Genomic DNA, 14,617 nt, shown 5'->3' on the forward strand with positions numbered 1-14,617 from the left:
CAGGATCAGTATTTGTTGCATCCAGTAGAAGTGTAGATTTATTTTCTGCAATCTTGACTCAAGTTTGTTAGCAAGAATGTTAATAACATTAGACCGTGCAACATCCTGTCTCAGGAACTTATATTATTATTGTTCAAATTCCGTCTCTTAAGACACCTTCATCGATCTACTGTTGTTTTGCATGTTTTAAATTCTATTGTGATGCTTTTATTTTTAAGCACATTTGCAAGGTGCTTCCCACTTCTTCTTTTTTACCTCCTTTTTACAATTATTTTGTTGTTGCCGTATGAGAAAGTACATTGCAAACTTGACTTTTTAGAGGACAAGAAGAGAAGTGCTGTATAAATAAAATGTATTTTGCCAACTTATTCTGTATAGATTGAGAAATAAAATGTTTTTAGAAACACACTATATTGTCTAACATTCCTGTGCACCACCATATTATTGGATGCTGAATAGTTCGTCAACATTCAGTTGGCTTGGTTTTTTACAAAACTAATTAGCTAAAATGACCATGCTGACATGAGGCTGTGAATCAGTTCTGAATCTATATGAGAACAACCAGTCTTCATTTGATCAAGCCACAGGAAATGCTTTGACTAAAAGTCAGTTTTATACAGTGTGCAAAGCTGCATTCTGAGCATGAGCAACTTCAGCAGACGTCTCACTTGATTGTGCAAATGACATTGGAATGGAACTCTAAATAGATTGATTCATTTACAATTTCAAATTCCTTTATGAATGCATGTATAATAATAATATTATGTTTAAAATGAAGAGCAGATGTTGCTGATTTACAATGTCAGGTAGTTTATGCCTCTCACATCAATTACAACTTTTTTAAAAAGTATCTGAACTTTGCTCCACTGCCACAATGAGTGTTTCCGGTTCAAACAACTTCCTGTGAGCTGGGTGATTGGGTCGGCCACAGCACCTGTAGGCTTTTGATTGAAGTAGAAGAATTGATTATAATGGATTATTTTTTGGATTATTTTTGCAGTTTAGTATGCAAGAAAACAGCAGCAAACTGAAAACGTTAGGCTTGTACTACAACCCAGGTTTTACGAGTAAGAACGAGAGCATGGGCTGCGTGCGCAGCGAATAAGGCACTAGAGTGAGAGCTTGAGTTCGAAACGAAGTAAAACATGTCTGTATATGAAGTATGTGATGATTGAGACAGAAGATGGAGTGTCTGAGTGTTTTCACATCACATCTACGACAAGCAGCTATCAGGATGTTGAGGTTGTGAGGATCCAAAGTGGAAAACACACTAGGCAACAGGCAGATTCAAAATAAGAAATGCTTTTACTGGTTTCTCAAAAATCACAAAATACCAAAATGTACTAGTCAAAGCTAGACAGGACAGACAAGGCTAAACTGACAAGGAACCAAATGACAGGTTAACAGTATAGACACGACACACTCAAGGAGGGAGACATCAGGGACAGTGGGGAGACATGAGGTGAGCTGATTGGACCGGGTCAGGACAGGGCTAATGAGACAACATGATTAACAGGTGAAGTGTGGGGGACAGACCTGAGGGGGGAAAAGTCAAACAAGAACAATGAGAACTTTCCTACACTTTACTCATAAGACAATATAGCGCTTGTTATTGTCTTTATTTTGTCTCTTCTTTATCAGCTGTTTTTCATTGAATAGCATATTGTCCAATCACAACCCTAAAATGACAATGAAGGCATCACAGCTTCCTGTGAGCGGGGTGATTGGCTCGTCTGCCACAGGCTCAGAACCCATGCAAGAAAAGAAAAGAAAACTGTTATTAAAAAATGGCTCACACATGTAAGGTTTCGTGACTGCATCTTGCACGTTGTGAAAATCTGTCCACAGACACAGAGACATATTCATAACTGCTTCTGTGACACTTCCTACTACGTACACTAGGTGTCTCTAGGATCACATTTTGCATCGACTCACAAGGTGATACCCACTGGCTGGAAACAAATCTGAACTTTTCCCCAGTGCCAGAATGAGTCTTCCCTGTTAAAACAGCTTCCTGTAAACTAGGTGATTGTGTCAGCCACAGGCTCAGCACCCATGCAAAAAGAAGAAGAAGAAGAAGAAGAATAGAGAAGTGAGGAGAATGTGAAGTGAGTTATCTGCACAGACGCATGATACTGAATGATGCAAGGAGGGTTTATTTGGACATAGATCACAAAAAATAAATTATTTTGTAGTTTGGTGTGAAGAAAAGACCGGCAATCTGAACACAAGTCTGGATATCAAGTAGCTGATGATTGAGACAGAAGATGGAGATGTCTGAGGATGTTCACATCTACGAAGATCCTGTGGAGAAAGAGGAGCGTCTACGACAGAGGGGAGAGAGGGCCTTAATCACAGCTGGAGGGAGCGAGGAGGTGGAGGAGAGGATAGTGGACATCTATGAAAGTGCAGACAACTATGAGGGTCGTGACCCCAGATCAAATATGGAGAACACACCAGAGCTAGGTGAGTAACACACACACACACACACACAAACACACACACACACACACACACACACACACACACACACACACACACACACACACACACACACACACACACACAGTAGCTGTGTAAGAGTCTCTCTGGTGCTTGTGTTACTAAAACATGGCCGGTCTGTCTTGTTCTTACAGGTGATGTTATCCAGCCAGTGAAGAAGCCCTGCAGGGTGACTGTAGTGTGTCTGCTGCTGATGTGTCTTCTCCTTCTGGCTGCTCTTATAGGCGTTGTTGTCTACTGTGAGGCATTCACTTCCAGCGATGGGGAAAGCACATTCTTTACTACTTTAAGTAACGTTACTTGTGTAAACAAAGACTCTGGTAAAAATAGGACTGATTCAACTTGTTTACTCAAGTAAAAAAAAAAAAAAAAAAAAAAAAGAATTTACAGAGTACCATTGTGATACATGTACAAGATCTCTTTTTTGAAGGAGCAGCAATACAGTTTAAACACAGCAAGCAATTAAATGCACAGAAACACAGAAACATACAGCAGCTAGGATTAATGCCTGAAAGACAAAACAGGAGTACTCAGGCAACACACAATAAGCAGACAATACGCCTACTTCACATCCCACACATATCAACCATTTTGTGTCTAAAAGAGAGAGACAATGTTGTTGTTTTTTCTGTCATGCATTAAAACTAAAGTAACTCCTGTTTTGAAAATGTATAAGGAAAGTACAGATATTTGTGTTAAAATGTAGGGAGTAAAAGTAAAACTTCAGAAAAATAAATAGTAAAGTGCAGATACCTGAAAATGCTACAGTAACAAAGTATTTGTACTTCGTTACTTCCCATCTATGTTCACTTCCTCAACTGCACAAGAGATTTGCACTCTTCAGCATCCATGTGTGTATTTGTCTCTACCTAAATTCTACCATTGTTGTTGATTTCCTGCAGACACAAAAACTGTGGCCATCTTAGAAGAGAGGCTCTCAATGTGTAACTGCACATCAGACAGAAGCAACCTGCAGACCCTCAACAAGACTTTGTTTGATCTCAGTGAGTCTGTCTTATTGTGTATCTGTGTGTGTGTGTGTGTGTGTGTGTGTGTGTGTGTGTGTGTGTGTGTGTGTGTGTGTGTGTGTGTGTGTGTGTGTGTGTGTGTGTGTGTGTGTGTGTGTGTGTGTGTGTGTGTGTGAGTGTGAGTGTGTGTGCGCGCGTGCGTGCATACAGTACATGGGGCCGTGGCATGCATGTAGGCTACTATACATATGCATTTTTGGCTTTATTTGCTGCAGACATTTAATATCCTCTCCTCTTGCAGACTGTTTCTGTGAGACTGGATGTAAATCATTCAGCAACAGTTTTTACTACATTTCTACTCATCAAAAGAGTTGGGAGGACAGCCGGCTGGACTGTCTACAGAGAGGAGCACACCTGGTCATCATAAACAGTGAAGAAGAACAGGTAAAGGGAAAAGTGGTAACCCCCCGCCCCCCAAAGTTGCTGTTTGTTAAAAAAAAATCTATTTAGAGTCCATTTATGTGTTTATGTCCAAACTGTCTCACATTCCACACACTTAAGTGTTTCATACAGTAAGTGTGTGCTGATGTCTTAAACAATTCAACAGAAATTCATCACTTCCTTGAACAAGAACATCTGGATTGGTTTGAGTGACAGGGAGCAGGAGGGAGTCTGGAAATGGGTGGATGGTTCACTTCTGAACAGCAGAGCGTAAGACGTCCATTCTTCAGTCCTATTTAACAGTCAACAGTGAACATGTTGGCCTGATAATGCATTGTGCATCTTATTGTCCATCAAGTACAGTTGACAATTTTCTCTTTGGAACAGGTTCTGGTACACAGATGAGCCCAGTGGATCTGACTTTGGTGTAAAGGAGGACTGTGTTAACACACATTGGCCTGAAGCACTAAACAGCTGGAATGATGTCAGTTGTGACTCATCACAATATTGGGTCTGCGAAAAAGTGATTGACTTGTAACATTATGTTTAATCTCAAATGAAAACATATTATGACTTTTACTCCCCACACTAAGAGTGTCATTGTCATTCACACAGAGAACATGAAATGCTCCCTGGGGTTGTCTTTTATTGTTTTTAAAGCACTCAAGTAGACTGTTGTCAGTGTCACTGTTTGAGGCGGGTAACCAGGGGTGTATATATTAAATTGGCAGCATACGAAAATCTCTGAAGAAAAGCTCCACACACGGGCTCGCCAGCAAAAACCAAAACGGTGGTCTCAGCAGGCCCTCTGATGTGGGAGAGGATGTGGAAGTGTTCAAATCTGTTCAAATAGGCCTTTGTGGAGTGATGCTGTTAGAGTCGCCTTAAACAAGCCTCCCTGGATGTGAGTAGGCCTGCTGGATGGATATGAGAAACAGAGGCTACAAATCAATACGTAGATATTTTATACATTCAGATTTAACGTTGCTCTACACCAGTTTTTGATTCTCCAAGATTTCTGCTCTGATTTCTCCTGTCTTCATTTTATAATTGGTTGTCATGCCTTAAATGCGGAACCCCGCGGCAGTTAATAGTATGAGTTGTGCCAAACAAACGTTAATATCTCAAAAACTATACATCACATCGCTTATATTTTTACATTCTGAGTGAGAGCAGAATTAGCTCAAGAGTTTGATGTACAGTATAATGCATGTTGTCTTAAAGTTGTGTGAACTGTCGCAGTTTTTAAAATGTAAACAGAGTTAGCAGCCTTGAGTCAGACACTCAAGCCTCGCGCCACTTGGGCTCCATAGGGTTCGATTGCCGTTGCCACCCAGTGACGCGGTTTGTTTACCAAAATGCTGCTCGGCAGGTCCCTCGTATAGACATGATTCAAACACATTTCAATCAGTGTGTTGTGGCTTGATGTGATGCACATATTTAAAAGGTGCACAGGAGAGTGGAGACTAGAACGCATTGGATCATGCCATAGTGATGTTAGCATGATGCAACTTTTACTTCCCAACTGTGTATTTTCCAAACACATGTTGAAATTGCACAAGAATTGGCACTAATCACAATCACAATCCCAGACTCAAATTTAAAGGGATAGTTCGGTTTGTTTGAAGTTGGGTCCTATCAGCTAGTCACATACACTAACGTAATTAGGTACAGTGTTCTGGACGCTGAGCGCAGTGTCTAATGAGATCCGGCACCCAGAGGAGCAGCCTCGCGCAGCCTCACCAGCTTTTTCTCTCTCAGTACTGGGGGTCAACAACTAAAACTATAACTGTAATTTAGCCACCTAAAACAACGCCCACCTAAACAAATCGATATCCGTGTACATGCACGCTCTATTTTGACAATTTTCAGCGCTTTACTTTTCCGCAAAACAGCAGTTTCATTCGGCACTGCTTTTTCTCCAAACCGTACAACTACCGTGTTCCTCCGCTAAAAGCCAGGTCAGAGCCGCAGCACTGGATTACTCCGCAGTTATTTGGGGGTAGGCTATTTTATTTCTCCCGGTTTGAAGACACAACAAATAGAATACACGGACGAAAATATGAGTGATTTTGATAGCGAGGATGATATGCCATTCACCTTGGTGACAAGAGGATACAATTATGAACCAGAGAGAATACAGAAGAGGAACTTTTGCAGAGAGTGAACAGGCAGAGAGATGCGCCTGCTGTCTAAATGCCTGGGTGCCCTGGCTGCAAACCTTATTCACCATTCCCAGGATAAATTGTGGAAAACGACCCAGACCAGAGAGGCCAGGTGACTTGTTGTCTCTAAAGTAAGTCAGTGTTTTATCTCTCTTCTTCCTGTTTTGTAAACCGCGGCTCTGTGCTCTGTGCTGGCTTTAGCGGAGGAATACGGTGGTTGTACGGCTGGGAGAAAAAGCAGTGCCGAATGAAACTGCTGTTTTGCGGAAAAGTAAAGCGCTGAAAATTGTCAAAATAGAGCGTGCATGTACACAGATATCGATTTGTTTAGGTGGGCGTTGTTTTAGGTGTTTTAGGTGGCTAAATTACGTTTTAGTTGTTGACCCCCAGTACTGAGAGAGAAAAAGCTGGTGAGGCTGCGCGAGGCTGCTCCTCTGGGTGCCGGATCTCGTTAGACACTGCGCTCAGCGTCCAGAACACTGTACCTAATTACGTTAGTGTATGTGACTAGCTGATAGGACCCAACTTCAAACAAACCGAACTATCCCTTTAAGTGTATTAATTTAAATGTATTACACTGGATGTACACATCTCAGACATTGTGGACATTGAGACACTTTTAGTTGTTTTATATTGCCTATCCTTTCTAGGCTATTTATCTCTTTGTTCTGCTACTGTATTGTACATTGCTGCTGTGACACGCACATTTCCTCTATCAATAAAGTGCATCCTTGTCCTTATCATAAAAAGGCAACTAAATAACGGCTTCTCTTTCATTTTGGTAAGATGTAGCAATAAAAAAAAGTTTGGACATGCTTAATATGTGACCTGCTCAGACAAAATCAGTCACATGTAGCAATACTGGCCAGTTTGTGTAGAAACGTGATTTGATAAGAAAATATTGATTTTGGCTCTTTTGGGGTTTCACCAGATTTTAGTAAGATAAAGCCTTGGCTTTCATTCTGTCTAAAGATTATTAAATGATATATATATAGATAAGTAAATATAGTTTTGAAGCTCATAAAGTTAGGGTGACCAGCAGAACTAGGTGTGATGCTATTGCGTTGACAAAATCTGTCCACAGACAGAGAGACAGACAGGGACATGGTGAAAACAATATAAGCCACATCTGGGCTGGTAAAAATAGCTTAACCTTACCCCACTACCACAATGAATCTTTCCTCTTAAAACAGCTTCCTGTGAGGTGCGTCATGGGTGACTGCCAGCCACAGCGCCCATGCACAAAAAAGGAACGAAAAAAGGGGGGGAAAGTCTAATAGAGAAGTGAGAAGAAACTGATGATACTGAATTGAGCAAGGAAACACAAGGCTTTATTTGGACATAGATCACAAAAATGACTCATTTTGTCGTTTAGTATGAAGAAAAGAGCAGCAAACTGAGCAAATCTGGATATCAAGTCTCTGATCAGTGATTGACTCAGAAGATGGAGATGTCTGAGGACGTTCACATCTACGATGATCCTGTGGAAGTAGAGGAGCGTCTACGAGAGAGGGGAGAGAGGGCCTTAATCACAGCTGGAGAGAGCGACGAGGTGGAGGAGAGGATAGTGGACATCTATGACAGTGCAGACAACTATGGGGGTCGTGATCCCAGATCAAATACAGAGAACACACCAGATCAGCAGCTAGGTGAGGAACACACACACACACACACACACACATGCACGCGCACACATGGACACACATACAGCAAACACATAAAAGAGCAACTCCTGTTGTGCAATGAACAGCATATTCAGTAGCTGTGTAACAGTCCCTCTGGTGGTTGTGTAACTGGGTGACTCAGAGTCCTCGTGAGTCCTGAGTGCTAGCGAGTTGTTGCTTAAACAATATAAATGCCTGTCAACCTTAATCTTATTAGTGTGTGCACTTTGGAAGCGGGAGAGCATGGGTTCGAATCCTGCCTCCACCCCTGCATTGGGCAAACCCTTAAAGGAGAATGTCTGTATTTTTCACCCTGGACCCTATTTTCATAACTGTTTATGTATAGGCTAACTTTTGAATTCGGTGCATTATTGACCAAGATCGCTTCAGTGGCTTTTCTCAAATGCACCTCCACAGCCTGCACGTACGCCCACTAAACAAGCTTGTCTTTGCAATGGACACAGGCTCAGATTTAACTGTAAAAGACGGAGAGAAAAGACTTCTTCTCTTGCAGCAGCGTGTTCATCTTCTATCTCCCTGCTGGCTGTTGTCCATCACGTTTGTAGAGATAGAAGCTCCATGTTGTCCCCGCTCTTCAGTTTGTAATCTGTACAACGTTAGCGTGGCACAAATAAATACGAGCGGCCATAGAATTCAAATGTCCATATTCTCCTCCACACACGTCATCTTGTTGTCGCTCTATACTGAATCATTTTCAGAAATGTCAGTTCTGGGTGACTAGTATAACATAAACTAAGCTGAGAATAAGGTCCAGGTTGTAAAAAACAACAACACTGAATTCTCCTTTAACATGGGTTACACCTGTATTCACTGAAACATGGCCTGGTATGTCTTGTTCTTACAGGTGATGTTATCCAGCCAGTGAAGAAGCCCTGCAGGGTGACTGTAGTGTGTCTGCTGCTGATGTGTCTTCTCCTACTGGCTGCTCTTATAGGCCTTGGGGTCCACTGTGAGCCATTCACTTCCTCGATCACATCAGAGATTTACACTCTTCAGCATCTATTTTGCATATTTGTTTCTACCTAAATTCTAACACTGTTTTGGATTTTCTGTGCAGATACAAACGCTGATGGCAGATCAGAAGAGAGGCTCTCAAGGTGTAACTTCACATCCACAGACAGAAGCAAACTGCAGACCCCCAACAAGACTTTGTTTGATCTCAGTGAGTCTCTCTTGCCTGTGTGTGTGTGTGTGTGTGTGTGTGTGTGTGTGTGTGTGTGTGTTCATAACTTGCATAATACTGTACATTTGCATATGCATTCGTGCCTTAATTTGCTGCTCTTAAGATCCTCTCCTCTTGCAGAGCGTTTCTGTGAGTCTGGATGTAGATCATTCAGCAACAGTTTTTACTACATTTCTGCTGATCAAAAGAGCTGGGAGGACAGCAGGCAGGACTGTCTACAGAGAGGAGCACACCTGGTCATCATAAACAGTGAAGAAGAACAGGTAAAGGGAACCCCTCCCTTTAAAAAAAGAGAATAAATAAAGTTGTTGTTTCATTGTTTAAAAAAATCTCTTTAGAGTGTGTTTATTGGATTAAAACTGTCTCACATTCCACACACTTGAGTGCTTCATAATTGTGTGTTGATGTAATTTGTCTTTTAAACAATTCAACAGAAATTCATCACTTCCTTGAACGAGACAATTTGGATTGGTTTGAGTGACAGGGATGAGGAGGAAGTCTGGAAATGGGTGGATGGTTCACTTCTGAACAGCACAGGGTAAGACATCCATTCTTCAGTCCTATTTAACAGTCAACAGTGAACAGATTGTCCTGATAATGCATTGTGCATCTTATTTTCCATCAAGTACAGTTGACAATTTTTTTTATTTTTTTTTACAGATTTTGGGAGACAGGCCAGCCCAATGGATATTATGGTGATGTAAAGGAGGACTGCGTTTTCACACTTTGGCGGCGGCCTCAACTAAACAACTGGAATGATATCAGTTGTAACATATTGCAATACTGGGTCTGTGAAAAAGTGATCGACTTCTAACATTATGTGTGATCTCAAATTAAAACATATTGTGACTTTACATCACACACCAAGATTGTCTTTGTCATTCACACAGAGAAGAAGCATTTTGGCTGTGTTGTAGAGTGTATTTGGTGACTTAACGGCAGGAGGCTAGTCATTCCCATGGGCTACTAATCATTGTGCTAAGCTAACTACCAGGAGGAGCGTGTCACTACTTTCTACTGCATGTACAGAGAAGAGAATGACATCTATCTTCTCATTTTACTATCAGGAATATGGCAAATAGGCGAGTATCCCAAACTCGCCTATTCCTCAGGCAGAATCCTGCCTGAGGAATTTGGATACGCTACTTCAGTATTTTCTTTCAAATCACATCTCAAAATACACTTTCATTGACCTACTAGTTTTGCATAATGCTATTTATTTGCTTGTGGTGTTTTTATTTTTACTCGCGTTGCCATGTGGTTCACAGTTTTTAACTCCTTTGTATATTTTATAATTCTTTCTTTCAGTACAGTACATTTTTTAAGAGAGAACAAGAAGAGAAGTGTTATCTCAATAAAATATATTTTGTCAACTTATTCTGTATGGATTGAGAAATAAAATGTTTTTAGAAACACGCTAGATTGTCTGAAATTATTGTGCACCACCATATTGGATGTTGGATCAACAGTTGATTCAGTTTTCTCACAGCTTGGTCTTTTACAGTCAAAAGCTAATTAGCCTACATGTCCATGCTGACATGATCTGTGAATCAGTTCTGAATCCATATCAGAATAACCAGTCTTCATTTGATCAAGCCACAGGAAATGATTTTACTAAAAGTCACTTTTAGTACAGTGTGCAGAAGTAAATAGCATATTCTAATCTGAGCATGAGCAACTTCAGCAGAAGTCTCACTTGATTGTGCAAATGATATGGGAACTCTAAATAGATTCACAATTTACAGTTTCCAATTTCTTTATGAGAATTGCATCTACATGATGACAATATTCTGTTTAGTGTTTTGTATTTTATCTGAACACAATGAGAAATGAAATAGTGTGGTGGCCAATTGTGTTAATGGTTTGGTAATGCATGGTTGGAGTTTCAGGAAATGCATCTAAGTGATTGAGGAAAAACTGTACAACAGCTTCCTCCCTGTGAGCTGGGTGATTGGGTGTGAGGAGCCACAGCACCCAATCACAAAAGAGAAAAGATAAAAAAGAAACAGAAAAAAGGGAAGAAAATCACATGAGGCACACAGACACATGATACATAGCAGGATAAAGCCAGCAACAATTTTAGCCAGCAACAATTATTAGGGTTAGGTTGTTTCAGGTTGTTTTAGGGTTAGGTTTGGGGTTAGGGTTAGGTTTAGGGTCAGGGTTAGGGTCAGGGTCAGGGTCAGGGTTAGGGTTAGGGTTAAAATTGCTACACCGGAAGTCAAATTGTGGGAGATTGTTGCTCACTTCACGGAGATTACGATACTGAATTGAGCAAGGAAACACAAGGCTTTATTTGGAAATAGCCTATATCGCAAAAAATAATTTGTTTGTAGTTTAGTGTGAAGAAACTGAAAACAAGTCTGGAACCTGGATATATCAAGTAGCTGATGAGACAGAAGATGGAGATGTCTGAGCGCGCTCAAACAAACACAATATATGAAAATACTGACAGATCACGTACGGAGGATACATATCAGCAGCTAGGTGAGTAACACACACACACACACACACACACACACACAGACACACACACACACACACACACACACACACACACACACAGACACACACACACACACACACACACACACACACACACACACACACACACACACACACACATAATCTAGCATAGTTAACGAGGCTCTCCTGTCACGAAATGTTGCACTTACTGTATATCTATTGTATTCTTTGCATTGTATATTTAACCTGTAATGTACATTATATGTTGGGTGTATTGTGTGTCCTGTTTCTTAACAACAGGGACCATGTTGGAAATAAGTGTTTGTACTTTCACATGCTATCCCTTGGATTGGATTGTTTTTTTTTAAATATCCATAATAAAATAAAATAAATCACACTCACACACACACACACACACACACACACACACACACACACACACACACACACACACACACACACACACACACACACACACACACACACACACACACACAATGATTTATTCATGTCCACATGAATACAACACACACACACACACACACACACACACACACACACACAAATGATTTATTCATGTCCACATGAATACAAGTATGCAAAGGATTTAAACTAATAATGCAATCAGATATTGGGAGACATTCAGTTACATGAGTGCCTAATTGGCGACCACACTAATGCATACACAGGATAACAACATACAGGATGATGACATCATAACAATGGTCGATACAGATATACTGTAAGACTAGATAATGGTCAGTATCCACTTCATGGGTACAAAAAGCAGCACCTTCTCCACATTGAGCGGCTAATAATAGCAGATATCGAACAATACCTCGCTAACTGCTTGGCCCTTTATTCTCTATAGGGAGATCACGTCCAGAGGATATATATCAGCAGCTAGGTGAGTAACACACACACACACACACACACACACACACACACACACACACACACACACACACACACACACACGCACACACACACACCATACAGCAAAACCATAACATCACAAGTCATGTTGTGCATTTAACAGCAATACTCAGTCACTGTGTTACAGTCCCTCTGGTGCTTGTGTTAATAAAACATGGTCGGTCTGTCTTGTTCTTACAGGTGATGTTATCCAGCCAGTGAAGAAGCCCTGCAGGGTGACTGTAGTGTGTCTGCTGCTGATGTGTCTTCTCCTACTGGCTGCTCTTATAGGCGTTGTGGTCCACTGTGAGGCATTCATTTCCTTTCTCTATTTCTATTACACAAGAGATTTGCACTCTTCAGCATCCATTTTCTGTATTTGTTTCTGTCTAAATTCTAACACTGTCTTGATTTCCTGTGCAGATACAAAAGCTGATGGTAGATTAGAAGAGAGGCTCTCAATGTGTAACTGCACAGACAGAAAGAAACTGCAGACCATCAACAAGACCTGGGCTGAAAACACAAAGAATTTGTTTGAGCTCAGTGAGTTTGTCTATCTTCTGCCTGTGTGTGTGCGTGTGTGTGTGTGTGTGTGTGTGTGTGTGTGTGTGTGTGTGTGTGTGTGTGTGTGTGTGTGTGTGTGTGTTTGCATTTATGATGTAGGCTACATGTACTGTACATTTGTACATATGCATTTTTGCTTTTGTTTGCTGCTCTCAATACCCTCTCCTCTTGCAGAGCGTTTCTGTAAAGATGGAGGATGTAAATCATCCAGCAACAGTTTTTACTACATTTCTACTGATGTAAAGAGCTGGGAGGACAGCAGGCTGGACTGTCTACAGAGAGGAGCACACCTGGTCATCATAACCAGTGAAGAAGAACAGGTAAAGGGAAAAGTGGCACCCAGCCCCCACCCCCCAGGTTACTGTTTGATTAGGGGGGGGGGAATCTTTCTAGTGTCCATTTAATTGGATTAAAATTGTCAGACATTCCACACTTTGTTTGAGTGCTTCATAAGTGTGTGTTGATGTCATTTATCTTTTAAACAATTCAACAGAAATTCATCAATTCCTTGAACAAGAAAGTTTGGATTGGTTTGAGTGACAGTGTTCAGGAGGGAATCTGGAAATGGGTGGATGGTACACTTCTGAGCAGCACAAGGTAAGACATCCATTCTTCAGTCCTATTTAACAGTGAACAGGTTGGCCTGATAATGCATTGTGCATCTTATTTTCCATCAAGTACAGTTGACTATTTTGTTTTTTTTAACAGGTTCTGGAAGAGAGGTGAGCCCAGTGGATCTTACAACGGTGTAAAGGAGGACTGTGTTAACACATTTTGGCCTCAAGAACTAAACAGCTGGAATGATGATAATTGTGGCGAAGTGCAATACTGGGTCTGTGAAAAAGTGATTGACTTCTAACATTATGTGTCATCTTAACCAAGATGTAATTCACACAGAGAACGTGAAATGCTCCTTTTAAGGGATTGTCTTTATTGTTTGTAAAACACTTTGTAATCTATTGTTGTCATAGCTTCAGAACAAAAATGGCTGTTGGGACCAGGATCAGTATTTGTTAAGCATCCATAGATGTACCAGCTCCTCTTTTCAGGAGTCTCAATTCAAGATAAAGTGATGTTTGTTAGCAAGACTAGACCGTGCAACATCCTGCCATGAGGAACTTACAAACTACTTCAGTTATCTTTCAAATCAAATATCAAAATACACTTTCATTGACCTACTGTAGCTTTGCATGTTTTTAACTTTCTTGCTGTGTTTTTTAAATTTGTAACCACATTTAATGTGTAACCACATTTGCAATGTGCTTCACAATTGTAACTCTTCCCTTTATACTGTGATGATAAAGTACATAGCAACTCTGCCTTCAAAAGAGAACAAGAAGAGAAGTGCTGTATAAATAAAATGTAATTTGCCATCTTATTCTGTATGGGTTGAGAAATAAAATGTTTTTAGAAACACACTAGATTGCCTAGAATTCCTGTGCACCACCATATTGGATGTTGAATCAACAGTTGATTCAGTTTGCTCACAGCTTGGTCTTTTACAGTCAAAAGCTAATTAGCCTACATGTCCATGCTGACATGAGGCTGTGAATCAGTTCTGAATCCATATGAGAATAACCAGTCTTCATTTGATCAAGCCACAGAAAATGCTTTTACTAAAAGTCACTTTTATACAGTGTGCAGAAATAAACTGCATATTCTGAGCATGGACAACTTCAGCAGAAGTCTAATTGTGAAAATGATATGAGAACGCTAAATAGATTGTCA

At 40.6% G+C, this 14,617-nt stretch overlaps 2 protein-coding genes across 2 annotated transcripts; both read left to right on the forward strand.

The window, feature by feature from the left end:
• Positions 1–7,460: 7,460 nt before the first annotated feature.
• LOC310793937 (C-type lectin domain family 4 member E-like) lies at positions 7,461–9,758 on the forward strand (the record flags this gene model as incomplete). Its single annotated transcript, XM_083655823.1, has 6 exons — positions 7,461–7,725; positions 8,606–8,710; positions 8,819–8,923; positions 9,065–9,207; positions 9,379–9,482; positions 9,605–9,758. The coding sequence occupies exons 1-6, from the start codon at positions 7,521–7,523 to the stop codon at positions 9,756–9,758; spliced, it is 816 nt and encodes a 271-aa protein (XP_083511949.1). The 5' UTR covers positions 7,461–7,520.
• A 1,490-nt stretch (positions 9,759–11,248) lies between these two features.
• On the forward strand, positions 11,249–14,230 carry LOC310793725 (CD209 antigen-like protein D). Its single transcript, XM_083655588.1, has 7 exons — positions 11,249–11,431; positions 12,282–12,317; positions 12,527–12,631; positions 12,749–12,868; positions 13,064–13,209; positions 13,383–13,486; positions 13,598–14,230. Exons 1-7 carry the CDS (start codon positions 11,335–11,337, stop codon positions 13,746–13,748), a joined length of 759 nt encoding a protein of 252 aa, XP_083511714.1. The 5' UTR covers positions 11,249–11,334; the 3' UTR covers positions 13,749–14,230.
• The last annotated feature ends 387 nt before the right edge of the window (positions 14,231–14,617 follow it).

The sequence above is a fragment of the Poromitra crassiceps genome (genome assembly GCF_964638095.1).
Source record: "Poromitra crassiceps genome assembly, chromosome: 19".
NCBI classification, from domain to species: domain Eukaryota; kingdom Metazoa; phylum Chordata; class Actinopteri; order Beryciformes; family Melamphaidae; genus Poromitra; species Poromitra crassiceps.

Bases quoted from the DNA above. Each gene is read 5' to 3' on its own strand.
- LOC310793725 (XM_083655588.1), top strand. From the start codon at position 11,335: ATGAGACAGAAGATGGAGATGTCTGAGCGCGCTCAAACAAACACAATA. The intron at 12,318-12,526 runs GTGAGTAACACA...TTGTTCTTACAG, and splicing joins GGATATATATCAGCAGCTAG to GTGATGTTATCCAGCCAGTG. The intron at 12,869-13,063 runs GTGAGTTTGTCT...CTCCTCTTGCAG, and splicing joins AAAGAATTTGTTTGAGCTCA to AGCGTTTCTGTAAAGATGGA.